Source organism: Lineus longissimus, chromosome 5, assembly GCF_910592395.1.
Source record: "Lineus longissimus chromosome 5, tnLinLong1.2, whole genome shotgun sequence".
In the NCBI taxonomy this organism is placed as follows: domain Eukaryota; kingdom Metazoa; phylum Nemertea; class Pilidiophora; order Heteronemertea; family Lineidae; genus Lineus; species Lineus longissimus.
Window position 1 is genome coordinate 4,536,784 of NC_088312.1, and position 16,997 is coordinate 4,553,780.

Consider the following 16,997-nt stretch of genomic DNA (forward strand, 5'->3'; position numbering starts at 1 on the left):
CGTTTCCACAGCGTTAACAAGACGGTACAGGAAGATGAAACATCTGAAGGAAGACCAAATCGGCCATACCTGCTCCATCGCGTTGAAAAGACGTTGGAGAGATGAGACATCGGCGAGGAGACTGCATGGTATGGCTAATCCCCTGGCATAACGTGGTGAGAAAGATGATAAAACAACAGCCAGCAGAACTAATCGCGCCTGGTAACTCCACCCTGTTTTCAACATACAGTGAGAGAGATGAGACAGTCAATACCAGCCCGAATATGGTTCGGATGCGAGTCCTTATAGGACCTCCTCGCTGCACCACCGTGTTACATGGTGGGAAATATGAGACCCTAACAACCAGGTCGAATCGAGCATTGCAGCCTCAGCGTGTTGACAAGGCCGTAGGAGAGATGAAACGTCTGCAACAAGACCGAGACACTTTGTCAAGAAGACGACGATAGAGACAAGAAAACCGCCACCGGATCGAATTGTGCCGGACTATTCCATTGTGTTGCCGACAAGATGAGGGGGATGGGACAGTCAACACCAGCCTGAAGCGGACTGTTGCCAAGACGTCTGTGGAACAACCAAGCCCTGTTCATTATGGTTGTGACTGTCTTATCTCCCTCGCTGTATGTGTTGAAAACACGGTGAAGCAACCAGACGACTCGTTTCAGCCTTGTTGCGACTGTCTCATCCATCTCACAGTATTGGGAACTCTACTGAGTAGCAAGGAGACCCGAGTTGTGCTGGTTTTGACTGTCCAGCGTGTTGAAAACAGGGTGGACCTACCTGGATCGATTCTGTCTGCTGGCTGTAGCTGTATCAAGGAGATGAGACAGCCACAAACAGACCAAACCGGGTATCTTGGCTGCTCCATTGCGTTGCCATAGCGATGACAGAGATGAGACACCGTCCGTCATATCAATCCACATCAGGTCTTTTGGGTGCATCGTCGTGTCGCCACAGCGGGGAATCGGGGCTTATGGTTTCTCCATCATGGAGAGAGAGAACATTATGACAGTCACAACACAGTCACAAGCGAGACTGATGAGACAGTCTGATCTCTCTCGTACGTGCCCGAATCGGTCTGGTTGTTACGCTCCCATACTGGTGATAAACCATTCAATGTGAACTCAAGGCTAATTTGCTTTCAACAACCGGGGTCAGGAAGGACATGTCAAATTTCGACCGGGGTTATAAACAACCCTTTCGCCTCCGCACCAACCAGAAGGTAGGAGGTTTGTCGGGCTTCCTGGCTGCTGCTCAACCCAGTTTCCTGCATGGTGGACAGGTGAGACTGTCACAACCAGACGGAATTCGTCTGCTCCACGCCAAGACAGACGAAACAGCCTTCTATCTCCCCCATCGCGTTTCCAACTCTTGCAGTGAGAGACGAGGCAGTCACTACTAGACTGAATAGGACGTGGTTTTCAACAGTGAAACAGACGAGATACTCACAACCAGACTGAACTGGGCCTTCTGGCTCCTTTACCATGTTTCAAAGCGTGGGAAGAGACGAGATAGTCACAATCAGACTGAACAGGACTTGGTTGCTCCAGTGTGACAAATGAGACAACAAGACTGATATGGGCCTTCAGGCTGCTCCACCATGTCGCAAAGCATGGTGAGAGAGACGAGATAGTCACAACCAGACCAAGCTGGCCTGGCTGCTTGGCCCTCATGTATGCTCAACCAAATGAAGAAGATGGGTTAAATGATAGTTCTCTCTTTATTCGTTCACAATAAACCTCACTCCGTGGCATGACAAAACTTGCACACGGAACTACACTGCACATGTTTTGGTGATTTAAAGACAATCTGTGATGAATGTCAACCAGTCACTCCATACAGAGTGTCCCAGAAAGAAGTATTTTACAAATGTGTTATTTCATAGAGTTAAGATAATGTGATCAGTTGAAAAACATCGATTTAGAAGCCCTGCTATTTCATAACAAGGATTACTTCAAAATCCTTCTTTTTAACGACTAATTTGAAATAAAAATTACCAAGCATTTTTAAGTAAAAAGTCCAATTAAACATAATGTTACAATATTTTCAAGGTCACCTTCTGATGTTAAAGCTACATGTAGACCCATTCAAAGCTTCAGGGTCTTTTACTCATTACTTACTTCTCCTATGCATCAGTAACATTGGCAAGGAGAGGAGCATGCAACTGACCTGGTGGGTATGCAAAGATGGGCAAGACCAGTCCAGTTACACTTTGCTTTGCCAATAGTGGCTACGTAGTGTTTTTTTAATACTCCATTGCAACTAAAATGACTACTTTACTGCTGCAATTAAAAGTATCCCTCAAAATTATAATACTGTCCCTGGTTGTAGTGAAAACGTAAAGAAGCTAGGGTGATGAAATCATGAGGGCTGTTGCCTTGCAGACATCTTCAAATGGCGATTTTGTCTTTAAATTACTGCTGGTAGATTGGTTGGGATGTGTTTGAGGACTCTCCACAGATTGCCTTTAAAATACAGACTGAGTGAAAGTGAAAGGGGAGAGATAGACAGAGATACCGAGCCAAATTGGTGGTCTTTTATATGTGACTGACATTTTCGATTTTGTGTCACTTGATCTTAATCCTGCCTAATAGACTCCCTTTAAGATACATGTACTTGTCCTTTAGTAAAACTTTAGATCTATATAAGATGTGTTTTTTAAAATGATAGTTTGAACAACATTTTATAAGGAATCCTGAAGAATATGCTCATCTCCACCCTTTCAGTCATTTGACACCATTTGTTTGAAACATGTGTGCTCCGAATAAATCCGCCATGTACAAAAGATTTGGTAAAATACCCAGCACAACTTTTTTGTCAGAAAAAACATATACTTGGTGAATGAAGGACGTTTTAAAAACCACAGGGATGTATGACAATGTTCAATCTAGCTATAATAAGTAAAATGGCATCGACTATATATTCCATGTGCAAAACCTAACAGAAATGTATAGCCGACACTGTCTCACTTCAGTGAAAAAAACATTGTGTTTTCAGACTATATTCTTGTATACTGTCGGCACTCAATGCCTTCGTGCATAATGGATTTTATTACAACTCACTGTACACATTTATCACATCATGAAAGGTACTTTATACAATAATGTGCAAGATAAACAGGTTGGGAAGGCAACCAAATTGTGGTGACATATGTAGACAAATTTAGTTGAACAAGCAATGATGATGGTTTAAGGATGACTAAAGGCTGGAGCCAGGTAGATCAGATTAAGTTACACAAAGTTGCAAATGGGGTCTTTGCTATCTCACAGTACATTGAGACTATTCTTCGTGCTTGTGCAGGGAATATATTTATTGCCGAACCAAACACAACCCAGTCTTATAACTGTGTACTGTAGACACCGGAAGACCACCAGTTTGATCCCAAGCTCCTGCCTATAGTCCCCCTTTAACTCCTTTGGGAGGCTTTGAAATAAGCTGATGGTCATTTAAGAGTTAGCAATAGACTCACTGAGAGATGCTTTGTCAGTGACCTCTTTCAAACTTTCCTTTCGAAATGTATCCTTCTGCTTATTATATGCATGATCGTAGTGTGATAGTAATATCAGTCTCATCCAAAGTACATCAGCCTTCTCAATGAATATCAAATCAATTACATGTTAGCTGAGCAGACATTCCATACATCATTACTTGGTCGAAATTAAAATCCAATGAGGCTAGAGATATCTCCACAATTGATCTAATGAAATGTTGTTTGGTCTGTTTATCGTATAAGTTGAAAAACGGTGGGAATCAATACAAAGGGAACAACAAAATATCACAACAAACATCAGTCGTTACCATGGAATAGCAACACTTGCAATCAGGCACCAATAAAATGTAAAATATTCTCACATCAATCGTTCGTTTCAGTCATTCGAGCCACACAGCGCAGACAAATCTTCAAAGGAACAAAATAATGATAGTGCCGACCGACTTGATAGACTTTCCAAGATAGAAACATGACATCTATTGGTGATGATCTTTACCATATTGCGAATGATTTGATTAAATTCTCAAGAAAATTTACAATCAACAAAACATGGCAGGGTCACAGACAAGTACAATTCATCTTATTGTCAAAGATGCCACCGAGCATACCTCAGGCATACAAATCATACACTTGATAATCCACCCCCGAGGCTCTGTGCATGCGCTGGTAAATACCTTGAGGGGGACCTCAATGACAGATCAGGCTTCTATAATACCGTTTTTATAAGCCAATTTTGTAAACAGCATAAATAATGTCAACCATGTTGTCACAATTTGGCAAGTAACATCCGCTTCAAATTAATCATACAATGCAAGCGAAAGTTTTTAGACAAGCCATGATATAACACAAATGTAGGTTGCCCCAATCTTTTTAAGATGACCAAAATCTAAAAGTTAATAAGGCTGTCTACATGAAATCATTCAAAATCTGGCAAAATGCCCATTTAGCATGCCACACATTAAGGTCAGGTGCGGTTCTGATGGTACAGTGTATACTCGCATCTCCATTATAAGGTCATAGATCGGGTAGCTGAAATGTTATCCTGAAATCAACAAAGCACATGGAAAAAACACTGACGAGTAATGAGATCCAAATACATTTCAACTTCAGATAGTATCAGTCAATGAACATCGGACAAAAATTTGCATCAGGGGAACCAATACATTACCGGAGCTGTAAGACCATCACCTTGATTAAGTTTTCAATGTTAATCACAGATTTTTGTTGATTATAATGGCTACTGCAAACTGCAAGATTTTCAAGCATAATGTTTTTGCATTAGTGCAAATAATGTGTCAATAAGTCGAAATAAAAATTCGGAAAATTTCCTTTTTTAAAGAAGTATTTGCTATTACACGCAATTGCAAAAATAAACAGCATGAAAATCTTGTGATACATATATGCAGTAAACAGATTGATAAATAATCTTAACCTTTTCTACAATATACAAATTTATTATGATTATTCACAGTTTATACAGTTCAAGTGATGTTCCATTAAATGTTTTCAAGACCAAGTTGTTGATCGATTGAAAAAGCTTTCAATTACCAGTACGAAATATTATTTTTCAAAGTATAGTCATCATGCAGGCTGCAATATTACCTGGATTAAATGATGTGCAACACTACAATCAAACTCTAGGGCATGAACATGATGGCCAGGATTTGGCTTCGTAAATTGTAAAATAGAGGGATCATTCACATTCCAACATGTATATCAAATACTTTAGGTTGGTCATTAAAAAACTGACTTCAAGTGGTATAAAACTGTACAACGGTGATAGTAAAGTCCAAATCTCCAACAAATTAAAACAAAATACTAGTATCAACTAGGTATAATGCACTTGCATGTTCAGTAATCATCAGTCTTCTCTGTATGCTGTAATTACAATCTTTTCGCCACGATTGGTTAAAAAGAAGCCGTCTCGTCCAGACCTGTGGACGTGGGTTTGTGAACAGAAAGCCTACTCTACAACTGTTACAAATAATTTTTCAGTAAAACATAATATTTACAACTCAATATAAATACCTAAACATCACAGGTGCGGTCGGATACCAACAAATAGGTAGGATCACATTGGTGAATATATCAAATCGTCTTGTCTCTTTTTCTGCTTAAGGCCTGGGCTATCATGGGTAGTTCATTAAGAGGATGATGAAGACTTGAATAATTGAATATCTAATATTTGACTCCACACATTCAGTGTGCATGTGCGAGCCAGACACTCCAAAAACTTTAGGAGCTGCTTTCCCTTAAGTCCAGTAAAGTGTAAAATTCTTTGCAAATGAGCGTATAATCATATATCAGTCACAGAAAGTGCAATAGTTGTTTTTTTAGGAGTTAAGCATGATTTTGAAACAGCAACTGGGTCCTGCACCCCAAAGAGCAGGTGACAGTATTTTCTTTTCTTAGAGGTCCTATTCAACTGTTGAAGGCCTACATGTACCCACGATAGGCCAGGCCCCTGATTGCAGAACAGACATTATCTGTAGGCTTAGACAGCTGTTTCTTGGTCCTCAGAGGACACCAACTGGCGATGCTCCTGATCTGAAAAAAAACAATTCGTCGTTAGAGTGTAAAAATCATAACAGTGCAAAAACAAAAGCCAGAACATAGGATATAGGAATTTGTAATTGACATTTATTTCATCCAATTGTTACTGATGATGTCATTATCAAATACTTACTTTCAAGATAAGCCGCTAGTTCTCCATCCTCTGCCCTCAGCGACTGGAGGCGAGGTGTATTACCCTGGTAGTCTGTTCGAGTGAGAGATGCCCCCGCTTCCACTAAAAGGGAGCAGATAGCACGCCGCTGATACCATGCAGCTTTGTGCAACGCCGTCTGGCCCCTACAAACAAGAGAAAAACACATCTCAACATTAGCCACAATTATTTTCGTATCAGTGTCTTTCCCATTCATGCTCTACTCTCTTCTCTTTTTTAAACAATAACGAATTCGACTCTTCCGTATTTAGGTTGGATATATTCTTAAACCTACTGTGGGTAATGCGAGTAACTTATACACGATATACTCACTTTTCATAGTCTACCATATCCAAGATCACAGGTGGTGCTAAATAAAAGAGAATGGATAATCTTCAAAAACTGCAGAAACTAATACACAGAAAAAAATCGATAAAATTGGAGATCTTACGATAATGAGGCCATAAGTATCCAGGAGAATTTAGAGAATTTGCTTCTGCCTTAACAACATACAAGTTTCAATAAGACAAAAAGGAAGATTTACAGAGACTTTTATGAAATTATTGTACATGTTGCGTGATTTTGAACCATCCCAATCACAACAAAAACAGTTTTTTCATTTATTAGATAAGCAGCATCAAGTCAATTTGCTAACCATTATTTATCAGAAATTTCACAAGGTCCTTGTGGCCGAAGCGTGCAGCATGATGAAGGGTGGTCATTCCATACATGTCCGTTGCCAAGAGATTGCCCCCAAGTTGGTAGAGTTCTTCGACCTTCTTGCAATCTCCTCGTTTTGACGCATCAATGAGCACTGGAAACAAGATATGCATCACTAAAGTGACATTAACAGCATAATCAAACCCTTTCTTCATTTCGTCATTGACAGATGAATATTCTCCAACACAGACAACGCACAAAAGGCACATTTTCTTCGGAAAACTTTTGTAATATTTGAGAATCTTTCAGTATCATTTAACAGTGCTCTATTGTTCTTTTAGGTCCACTGGGCGTGCTCCGATCCTTAATTTCTAAAATGATCACAGATTGTAGGAAATGAATATAAAAAAGGCACTGCTCCCTTTTTCTCTGAGGCACCATTCTTTCTCAAAACCCTTGATCAACCCGTGTTTGCTTACATTTATCAGATGGGCTAATGGTTGGTGACGTTGGTTCTGCTGAAGTGGTTGGTCCTGGAAATATGTATTTTTTTCCTTTTTCAGAGTCGGATGAGAACTGTACAGGTGAGCCTGGTTCAGAACTAGAAATGAAACAATAGAAACCATAATTGTCAAATTATCTTTTTCTCTCATGAAAATTTATTCTCATTTATGGCAAAGCCCCAACCATGTCCTTTTATTTTTCTCTCTCATGACCAGACCTTTTTGACAAAGCAACCAAACAGATGAAGTCAAATCTAATTAACTTTTTCACGATACCCTCAGATTACTGGAAAGTAGTAAACATCAACATACACCAAGAAATTTCCGAAAAACAGTAGTAACCTTGCGGTAGATTAACATTTTATTTGAAGTGAAAACATATAGAAAGAAAGACACAGCGCGGGAAATTGGAGGTTAAGCCTATACCATCCAAAGAAGAAGAATGAGAAAGCCTGCAGCAGAAAATCATAGAAGTGAGAAAAGAAGGTTTCTGTATTAAAGTTGTACTGGTTGATCCGTCCATTTAATGAAATAATTTTATTTGCCTTAATCACACAGAAAACAACTAAAAGAGGCCCATGCCCTCATCTGCTTTGAGGTATATTTTTTAAACAGTTCAGAACAAGCTTTCTGGTAGAGACCAGGGTTCTTCTTGGAGAACAATACCTGTTGTTTGAGCCAGGCACCTGTGGAACCAGGAGGTTCTCTTGGCTCTCAAACCGCTTGAAGTTCTCATCAGAATCATTAATTGAACTGGTGCTAGTGGACCTGGAGGAGGGGAGAGAAAGGTCAAGGTCAATATAAGTTGTCCACATTGTTTTGTCAAGTGGAGAAGAGTTGTCAGTAGATTTCTTTATATCTGAATGAGGATTTCAGGACTTATCATGTTTTGTTCATAAATTCTTTGAAATAACCAAAATATGCCCAAATTCAGCTACTTTTCACCCAACAGATTAAAAAGGGACAAAGAAAGGCAGACATAGGGAAAAAAAGTTAGGTTACAAAGACACCCCTTTCACCACAAGACCACTGTCAAACTGCACTGGATAGAAAAGCACTTATTTTGGATGAAAACAAAACTCACCAAGATTACATTCTGGTATCTATCCAGATAGTTTTAGTTAGGGAGATAGATGAAGCAAAAAGCAGTTCTCCGGCAGAAGTGACTGCGGAGGAAAGTCTCCTTAGTAGAATCAGGTTATTAAAGAAAATAATCAAATACTGGGGGAAATGAAAGAAACAACTTACACTTGCATGGCTTGTGCTTCTCCTACTCCTAATGTGGGCATACTTTGACCTGATGGAGACTTTGGTGGTGTTGCAGGGAGCTGGAATGTTAAGTTGGGTGGCACCGCCAGACCACTATTCTGATTGATATCCATCTTCGAAGGAAACGGCGTTGGCGGGTACTCGCATGTTGGCGTCGGCGAACGGGGCAGATTATTATTGCGATTTATTAGCTCTGGGTCGAGGATGTACAAATCTTCCGATGATATATCCGTTATGTAATGAAGATGTTCTTGAGCACGGTCTATTCGAAAGAATCGCTCCGCCGTAGTTGCTGAATGGAGGAGAATAGACCGAGGTGAACTTGGGTCTGGGGGCTGGTCTGTTTGGAAATTGGCAGAAAAAAAACTGTTGTTATACCACCAGGTGTTACGTGTTTGCCACAGAACACACCACACTGATGGCGTAAGCGGAGCAACGGCTCGTGAAATACCCTAAATGGACTGCAAAAACTTCCTTTTTAGAGTAATATTGACTCAACAATCGTCAAAATGTAGCATTTAACTCTGTTAGTAAAGCCAATCTTGCAGCAAAGAATGAATTTGAAGATGATTATTTTCTTCATGATATTGATTCTTTCAGTCCAATAAGGGATTGGAGCAGGGTGTTTGCTGGTATATCATAGGTGATTCAAGCGGCAAGTGATAGACATTACAAATGGAACACTTTTTCACAGGTGAAATGTTTAACAATGACCATCATGAAAACGAGAGTACATACACCAAACCAATGGCATACGGGTTCACCTCAACATCCAAGGACTGTCTTTGCCAGTAACATTGTAAGTCGTAACTGATCCTCATAGGCCACAAAGAGACAACACTAATTGCCTTGAGCAGAGCATATCGTGCACATAAGCACTGAATACAAGCCATGTATCTTTCTGCCAAAAGCCCAACATCCACTAATACAAAGGAGATAGCAAATTTACTCATTCTCAATTTTCGGGAGACTATAATTATCACAATTGCTGCTAAAAGTTAACCTAGAAGGCCAGAAACCAGTCGTTCTTGAAAGAGAACCACAGATCAATTTGAGAACTTACAGGCATTAATATCTATGTTTAAAAACTCATGTATGACTGAAGAAAGTGTGTAGTATGCAGAGGGGACAACGTAGTGACATGCACATATTTACAACAATACAGATTTGACAACATGCCCGTCAATGTGCAGTTTTCATAGAAAAAGTAAGATTTTCATTACAGATTCAGATAGATTAGCATCATTTACAAGTTGTGCAAGGGCTTTTTCAAGTGCAACTGAGACAGATCAGGAACTACTCCAAACTTCTTAACTTCATGAACTAAATACAAATGACGAACTCACAGTATCACAAATGACTTTAACTCATGCAGTCTAACTCATTATAATTACAATGACCAATGGCCAATTTCGATAAATCTACATACGTGAGGATTCAAAAATAAACTTGGTAGTACTTGTGGCGGCTGAAGTAACACATAAATGGCATACAGATAACACATAACTGCATGAGGAAAGCACACTCAAAGGAAAGTGATCAAGAAAATGCCATTCTTCATCTAAAGCTACCAAAACGTCATTCTATGTGAAGAGTGAAATCGATTAGTGCACATCTAAATTTTACCTGGACATCTGATTCTAGTGTGAAATCTTGCTCTAATATATGTCATTCATGGGCACTCTTTTACAAACATTTCAATTTCAAGGGAGACCCACTGATATGAGCAGAGAGAGAGAGAGGGAACCGAGGAATGACCTATTTAACTTGCAGACAAGAGACTATCACAGCAATAATTATCACATCTGCTCGGAAAACCTCCCATTTGTGGGGCACATAACTTTTCCGCCAAAACTGCCACTCTGTCAACTGAAATCTCACACTAATATCTTATGTGCAGCCTATTGGTGAGAGTGCACTGGCTATCTAAATGTGATAACTCGACTGAACATGTAGGTGATCTCATCTCTGCATTCACAATCAGACAAAATTCATAAATCGAAAATCATGTCATGCAGCGATACATTTGAGTATTGATAATGGCATATAAGCATTCATTTATTAGCCTGATCACAATATGTTTGTATAAGTCAGTTATTTCACACAGTTGTCCTTCCCAAATATTTTTCACCCTGTATTTTTTTCATCACAATCAGGTTAGATTTCACGTGTTTTGAGACAAGAACAGATGACCATAAACTACATGTACAGTTCATTAGTGCCGAAAATTATACGCTTAACTCTAAGATAGGCAATTTTGTCATTGTTTCCACTGATTCTGGCTAAAACAAGCACATTTATTTTTCGAATTGGAAAACTGCCTGTTTTCAAACAGAGGAACGTCAAGTGTAACAACTGGATAGCATTATACTCTAGAGCTGAATTAGAGTAAATAAAGAGAAAGATAGTATTTCGATTAATACTTACAATCCAAGAAGCACCATTTTGATGAGAGTTTCTGGGAGGCTCCAGCAACATCATTTTGGAGGTCCTGCAAACATTTGTTACAATTAAATTCATCAAATTTCAGTTCCTGTATCCAAAAAGAAGTGTAAAGTTACAAACTCTTTATTCAAAGTAGCTAATTGAAATGATAATGAATGACGAAATCACTAAGACTGAATTGGGGTGAAGTGGTAATGTAATATGGCATCGATGTAAACTCACAGTTTCAGGTACCCCACAGATGTAGCGCCAACACGAAACCTAGGCCCGCCTTGGGATTTCGACCAGGCTTTTGAAAACTCTCCATTTGTATAAATGGTTCATGATTGGTTCAGATTATAAACTTTGAGAACTCTTCATTTTGATGAGTAAACAGTAGACCAGATCGGATTCAACCTTACCTCCTGTAGCCGATTGATGTGCTTCCTGACTTGTTCAAGATCCGAGTCATTCTCCACAACGATGATACCCAAGGGAATAGCTGAAAGATTAGAGAGAATAAGATAACCAACATGAAATGCAACATGAGGTCAAAGTCATATGTTAGGAAAGGATGATGTTGTGTACCTAAAACTTGTTTTCAGTTGTCCTAAATTATACGATCGACCACATTCTGAAGAAGTTTAATAGTTTTTGTATCATATCCAAGATGGCCACCATAGTTCAAAATGGCCACCAAAAAGCAAACTTTAATTATCGGTATCACTTACATGCTTCTTTTAGCTTGTCCTTGTCGTAGTGGAGTGTCTCGTAGTCATCCATGCTGATACGGCTGACTTGGATGCGTAATCTCTCGGGCACAGACGGCGGGCTGCAACAGCCGTAGTCAATACTTCACATGATGCAGTGGGGAAGAGAGGCATTATAGTTATCCCATGGTCAACATGTCACCACAGCAACCGTAATTTGTTATATCACAAACATAATACCAGTATCAACAAAATATATACCACACCATCCCCAATACTCTGAAATGCTCTTTTTTGTAACATCAACAATTATGGACAGCAACAGTTTTTCACAAGACTGAAGATGGAAAACCTGGTTGTAATTTCAAGTGGTGAAGAAAAATCACAACAGATGTGCAGGTGAATAAGGAAAATCGGACATAAAAAATGACAAAAGTGTATCTTGCAAAGACACGCATGCAAGTTTGATAGAAAAGAAGTCAGGACAGTGAATGGAAAACAAGGTTGTTCCATGCTAGCAGAATGTGTTTTCTAATGAAATGGTCCAGGGACCATGTGCTCACCTCGGGTTATGTAATGCATGTCATTTGCAGTGGATATGGGAGATATACAATCACATGAAATTTGGTAGCAATCCGACTTAGTTTAATTTTCAAGATGGCCGCCTAAAGCTACCATCACACCAAGTTTTAGCCATCTAGCCCTAGCGGTGACGAAACGTGCTCCACTAACGGACGACGATGGACGAAGGACGCCATGGTATTGTATAAGCTCCCAAGAGGTGAGCTAAAAAGGTGTAAGGTGTTTAAATGATGGAGGTGGGGGGGGGGGGTCGTATGCACAAGTGATTGAATGACAAAGGGAAGTGGACTGACTGGCATTGAATGGAGAAAAAAACAATCCTCCCTCAAATCCAGTACATTACGTACATGACATAGCCAAGCTGCTGGTGAAAGCGACTGCATGCATCAAGGGACTATGTGCTTGTGAGAATAGGGTTAGGATATAGTGATGATCGAAAAAGAGTGTGGGTTTGATGTTCTGGCTTGTGTACGGGTCATTATTTGAAGTGACAGTCGAATATTGGTACGGAAATTTATCACTGGGAGACAGAGAGCATGCATAATATTGTGTAACTGTTGATGTGTTGGAGCAAAGAGAAGAAGTTGGAAAACGAATCTAAAGATGGGTATGAAGAGTATTGGAGATGCTGGCAACCATCTGATGAGGCCTGCTGGAGAAAGATCATGTTTGCGAAACAAATCACATGTGAGGTGACAACCAGTGGGATGACAACAATGACCAAACACTGCATCGTACAAAGGTCGAACATAAAAGCCCTTTTGGGACTCAGAGGAGCCCAAAATGTCAGAAAAATGTCAGGAATTCGAACTTTAAATTTGGCATAAAGCAGTGTCAATTTCAGATTTCGCAACCGTTGTGTTGTCATGTTCTCATAGGTCTATGAGCCAGCCAAATTTGAAGCACGTCCTGCTGAAGCCATCTCAGTTTTATAGGCTACTACAAAGTATCAACAAATACTTCAAATGCTTTTCCCAGGGAGTTTCTTCTTAAAATGGCAAAGGCCAATACTGAAATAGTGTAGCACCAGTATTACAATAAAGTTCCAAAGTTTTATGGATTTAACTCCGAGTGTCTTTTGCTGTCAACACAACGTTTCACCTTGCGTTCTCAAGGATCGAGTCTTCTGGTGTAATGGGTATGATATTTATGTGCAGGAAAACTAATTGATTGAATAATCCGCATATCAGTATTATAAGGTAGCATTTCTGAGTACAGGCTGAGGCTTCAGTGCCATGTCCAGAATCAATAATTCTGAACTGTTCAGTATGGCTACAAAATAACGCAGGTCACATTACACTGAACTGAAACGAAACAATGATATATGACAACAAAATACCCCCCCATATAATTCACAATCGGCATCAATTATACAGAACTTCAATATAAGAAGGTTCCTAGCACAGAGTGTATTGAAAAAACAAGTAGTCTTTTAGTCAGAACTGCAGAAATCAGTGATAATTAGCGAGTGGCACTACTACACATGCAGATTTACAGTAACTTAAACAATATAACTATCATTGGCAATCATCTTTAAAGATTGAAGAGGAAACAAGCTAGACTCTTGATTTTTTCGATACACACTTTTGAATACCATTCAGATTGATTGCGATTTTTAGTTTTTAAAGGGCCTAAACCTGAATTTTTGTGCAAAAGTACAATCGTAATAGGTATCCTTTTTTTCAAGGTGTTTATTAAAGGTAAAAACATATTTTCCAAATAATTTTCAACAGTGGCCAAAACTGTTTCTATTCAAGTTCAGGAAAATGTATGATATCAATGTACTCAAAAGAAATCAGGAATAAAAATAATAGCCTGGACAATTGGGGGGGGGGTCAGATTGAAATAACCCATGCACCTGAATAGCATTGATTCTGTCAATTAAATGCAGCCACTGTCAGTCTCAGTTCACAGGGACTAGTGAGATCACTTACTAAACCTGATCAAGAGGGGGACATCAATGACATTTTGAGCAGCACAAACGTGTACACATAAGAAGAAATGATACTACAGCTTTTGGCACCGAGAGAATGGAATAAATAGGTTGCACTTGTCTGGGCTTTTAAAACCTTTCCTAAAATCTTCATAAGGCTTAAACAAATGATGCAATAAGGCTGGGGAACAAAAACAGACGGTTATATAAGTACATGTATCATCAAAAACATTAAAATGCATGCAAGCTGTCTTATTCCCAATAACATTGATACAAATAAGTTACCATACTGAGGACAGTAATGTCTACATGTAGCATTTTAAGAACTGATGGGTAAAGTTGTCCCAATTGTATGAAGTATAAAACCTGACTGACAGACCACCAAAAGATATAGCATTGCTCTAATTTGACATCAACAGGTCATGGAGGTATCCTTTGCACAGTGATGATTTAAATTGATGTACCCGGTACGGAGTACATGGAGTGCCTTTCACCCCTATAAAAATCTTTTAACAACGGTTGTAGTTTTGACATATCAGTGTGACTGGATAGCTTTTTGCCTCTGATATTGGAAGTGCCAAGTTAAAAACTCGAGCATGCATTTACTGCCTCCGCAGGTTGCCAACGGAAACATGCTTCTTTTCACCCCATGCGTTTATTTCCCAGTTTATTTCTGTCTTTTTTAATACTGAAAGGACCCGCGATCAAACTGATCCGCAAGCAAGGCTACATCCATGACCTGATAAAGGGTGAAAGATCTAGGCGACCAAACTGGGGTGAATACCACAATAGAAACAGTTTCAGACCACTGCGAAATAAACAAATCTCGTGGCACCAGGTTACAAAAGGTTGCATCAGTATCTGAGGAAGACACACAATTGTACATCACGGATGCCACGTCAGGTTACCTAGAGAAATGCTGCAGTACTGAATTCCTTTTGCCATCTTCAGTGTACATGGTTCTGGGGTACAAAATTTGCAGAAAATGAATTAAGAATGTTCAAAAAATGAGCATTGTGATTTGTTGGTGATTGTCTTTTGGGAGTTTCTTAATAAGAGGTTGAATATCGTGTTCAAATATAACTGAATTTCACTAGAATGAACCAAAGATACACCAAAACGGATGATTTGAAAATAATGCCAAAAAAAATAAAATAAAGGACGATAAGCCAAATTCCAAATATCTCCTTCAAGCTTTAGACTTAGCCCCTTCCTTACTGATGTCCTTTTGATACTTACTCATTTAAGTAGGGCACTGAACCACGCCGTTTTGGCTTCTGAACCATGTTGGCTTGGTTACAGAGTGAGATCTCAACGGTGGAGGGTTTGAGGCGACATGGCTCTCCGTCCACTTGCATAGGTATAGGTTTATATGTGGTCAGCTTGGCCACTTGACACTGGTACAATCGCTCGCCGTGACCGCCAACTTGCAAGGCAGCCTGAAAAATACGGAACTGAAATTAGGTTTTTGTGCTTTTGTCTCCTACGGCCAAGTGAGGTACGTGTGCGCACGCCAGTTTTTGGATTAGGCTGGGGAATAAATGTAAGGCGCCAACTGAGAACCTACATTCATTAAAATGTTTTCTTTGTCCTCAAATGGAAACACCAAAACTTATTCAGGAATCACAGTTTAGTAAGTAAACAGTCGAGAAAATTTTCTCAGATATACCTACCAAGGAAGCGGCAGTGAATCCAATGATTTCAATGTATCCATCATCATGCCTCTGGGGCTCAAATGCCGAGTTGGTGCTGCTGGGGTTGCCCCATGGTACGGTACCTGCACCATACTTCGGAATGTTCAAGAAGAGAATACAATGCAGCTTGAGATCTTTGATTTTCTGCGTTATATCGACACCATCACACTGAAAAGGTAAGGAATTATTTTAATAGCATAATGCAAAGAAGAAGAAAACACATTTCCCTTACGAAAATGAATCCCGATTCACCATGGTCAAATGATGATTTACCATGGTGAATTGGTTCATTTTGAGCAGAAAAAAAAGTGAAAAATATATTTGGACTTAGAAATTATTTCATCTTTTAGAGAAGTTCAAAAATCAATTCGTGCATCTGCATGGTGACTCGAATCACAGATATAATCCTTGCGCCACAAATACAGTAGTTCTCCTCTCCACAAAGAGATGGAGTTCCACATTCTAATCTTCATAGAACCAAGAGATTGATGCAGTGAAAGAAGCCCACTGCGAAATGTGAGGAAGATCACATGCAATGCATTATCAAATTGTAAAGTGCATTTTTTGTGTTATGTATCACTTAAGTTCTTTCTCACCTCTATCTTCACATGTTCAGCTAAATCCTTCCAACTTCTTTTTAACAAATCTCTGCCACCCGCCTGAAATGACAACAAAAGGATTAAGAGGGAAAACACACATAGCAGTGCAGTTGTTATGCAAGCAAAGTTGCTGAAATCTGGCATTAATAGTATTTGTATATCAGTCTTAATAGTTGTCATTTAAATTTAGCACATTTACACAAATTGAAATTTTGAGTCAACTCACCCCTGCATAGAACATCTTATTCCTAAACCTACTGTTGAATTTCTCAGGGTTGGCTTCTGTGAACAGAATAATAATAATAAAGGTGAAATTACAAACCAACCTTTCAGAGTAATCTCATGATCACAAGCAACAAAAATAAGCGTTTATCCTTCCAAGAGATGAACCTACAATCTCACGACACTTAAACACTATTTCCCCGCACAACA

At 39.3% G+C, this 16,997-nt stretch overlaps 1 protein-coding gene across 15 annotated transcripts in view; it reads right to left on the reverse strand.

Moving 5' to 3' along the window:
- Window positions 1-1,698: 1,698 nt before the first annotated feature.
- LOC135488695 (diacylglycerol kinase zeta-like) overlaps window positions 1,699-16,997 on the reverse strand; it is a 115,774-nt gene continuing 100,475 nt past the window's right edge. For 8 of the 15 annotated variants that reach the window (XM_064773398.1, XM_064773399.1, XM_064773400.1 and 5 more), the window contains 15 exons: window positions 16,792-16,847; window positions 16,563-16,625; window positions 15,946-16,134; window positions 15,512-15,711; window positions 11,779-11,900; window positions 11,470-11,549; window positions 11,051-11,114; window positions 10,053-10,091; window positions 8,603-8,963; window positions 8,021-8,122; window positions 7,331-7,452; window positions 6,847-7,005; window positions 6,525-6,561; window positions 6,174-6,337; window positions 1,699-6,034 (listed from right to left, as the gene is read on the reverse strand). In XM_064773398.1, coding sequence (XP_064629468.1) covers window positions 5,982-6,034; window positions 6,174-6,337; window positions 6,525-6,561; window positions 6,847-7,005; window positions 7,331-7,452; window positions 8,021-8,122; window positions 8,603-8,963; window positions 10,053-10,091; window positions 11,051-11,114; window positions 11,470-11,549; window positions 11,779-11,900; window positions 15,512-15,711; window positions 15,946-16,134; window positions 16,563-16,625; window positions 16,792-16,847 — 1,811 coding nt within the window. In that variant the 3' untranslated portion in view covers window positions 1,699-5,981. The remainder of the gene's footprint in view (window positions 6,035-6,173; window positions 6,338-6,524; window positions 6,562-6,846; window positions 7,006-7,330; window positions 7,453-8,020; window positions 8,123-8,602; window positions 8,964-10,052; window positions 10,092-11,050; window positions 11,115-11,469; window positions 11,550-11,778; window positions 11,901-15,511; window positions 15,712-15,945; window positions 16,135-16,562; window positions 16,626-16,791; window positions 16,848-16,997) is intronic. The other 7 variants (XM_064773393.1, XM_064773389.1, XM_064773392.1 and 4 more) reach the window with 6 other exon arrangements.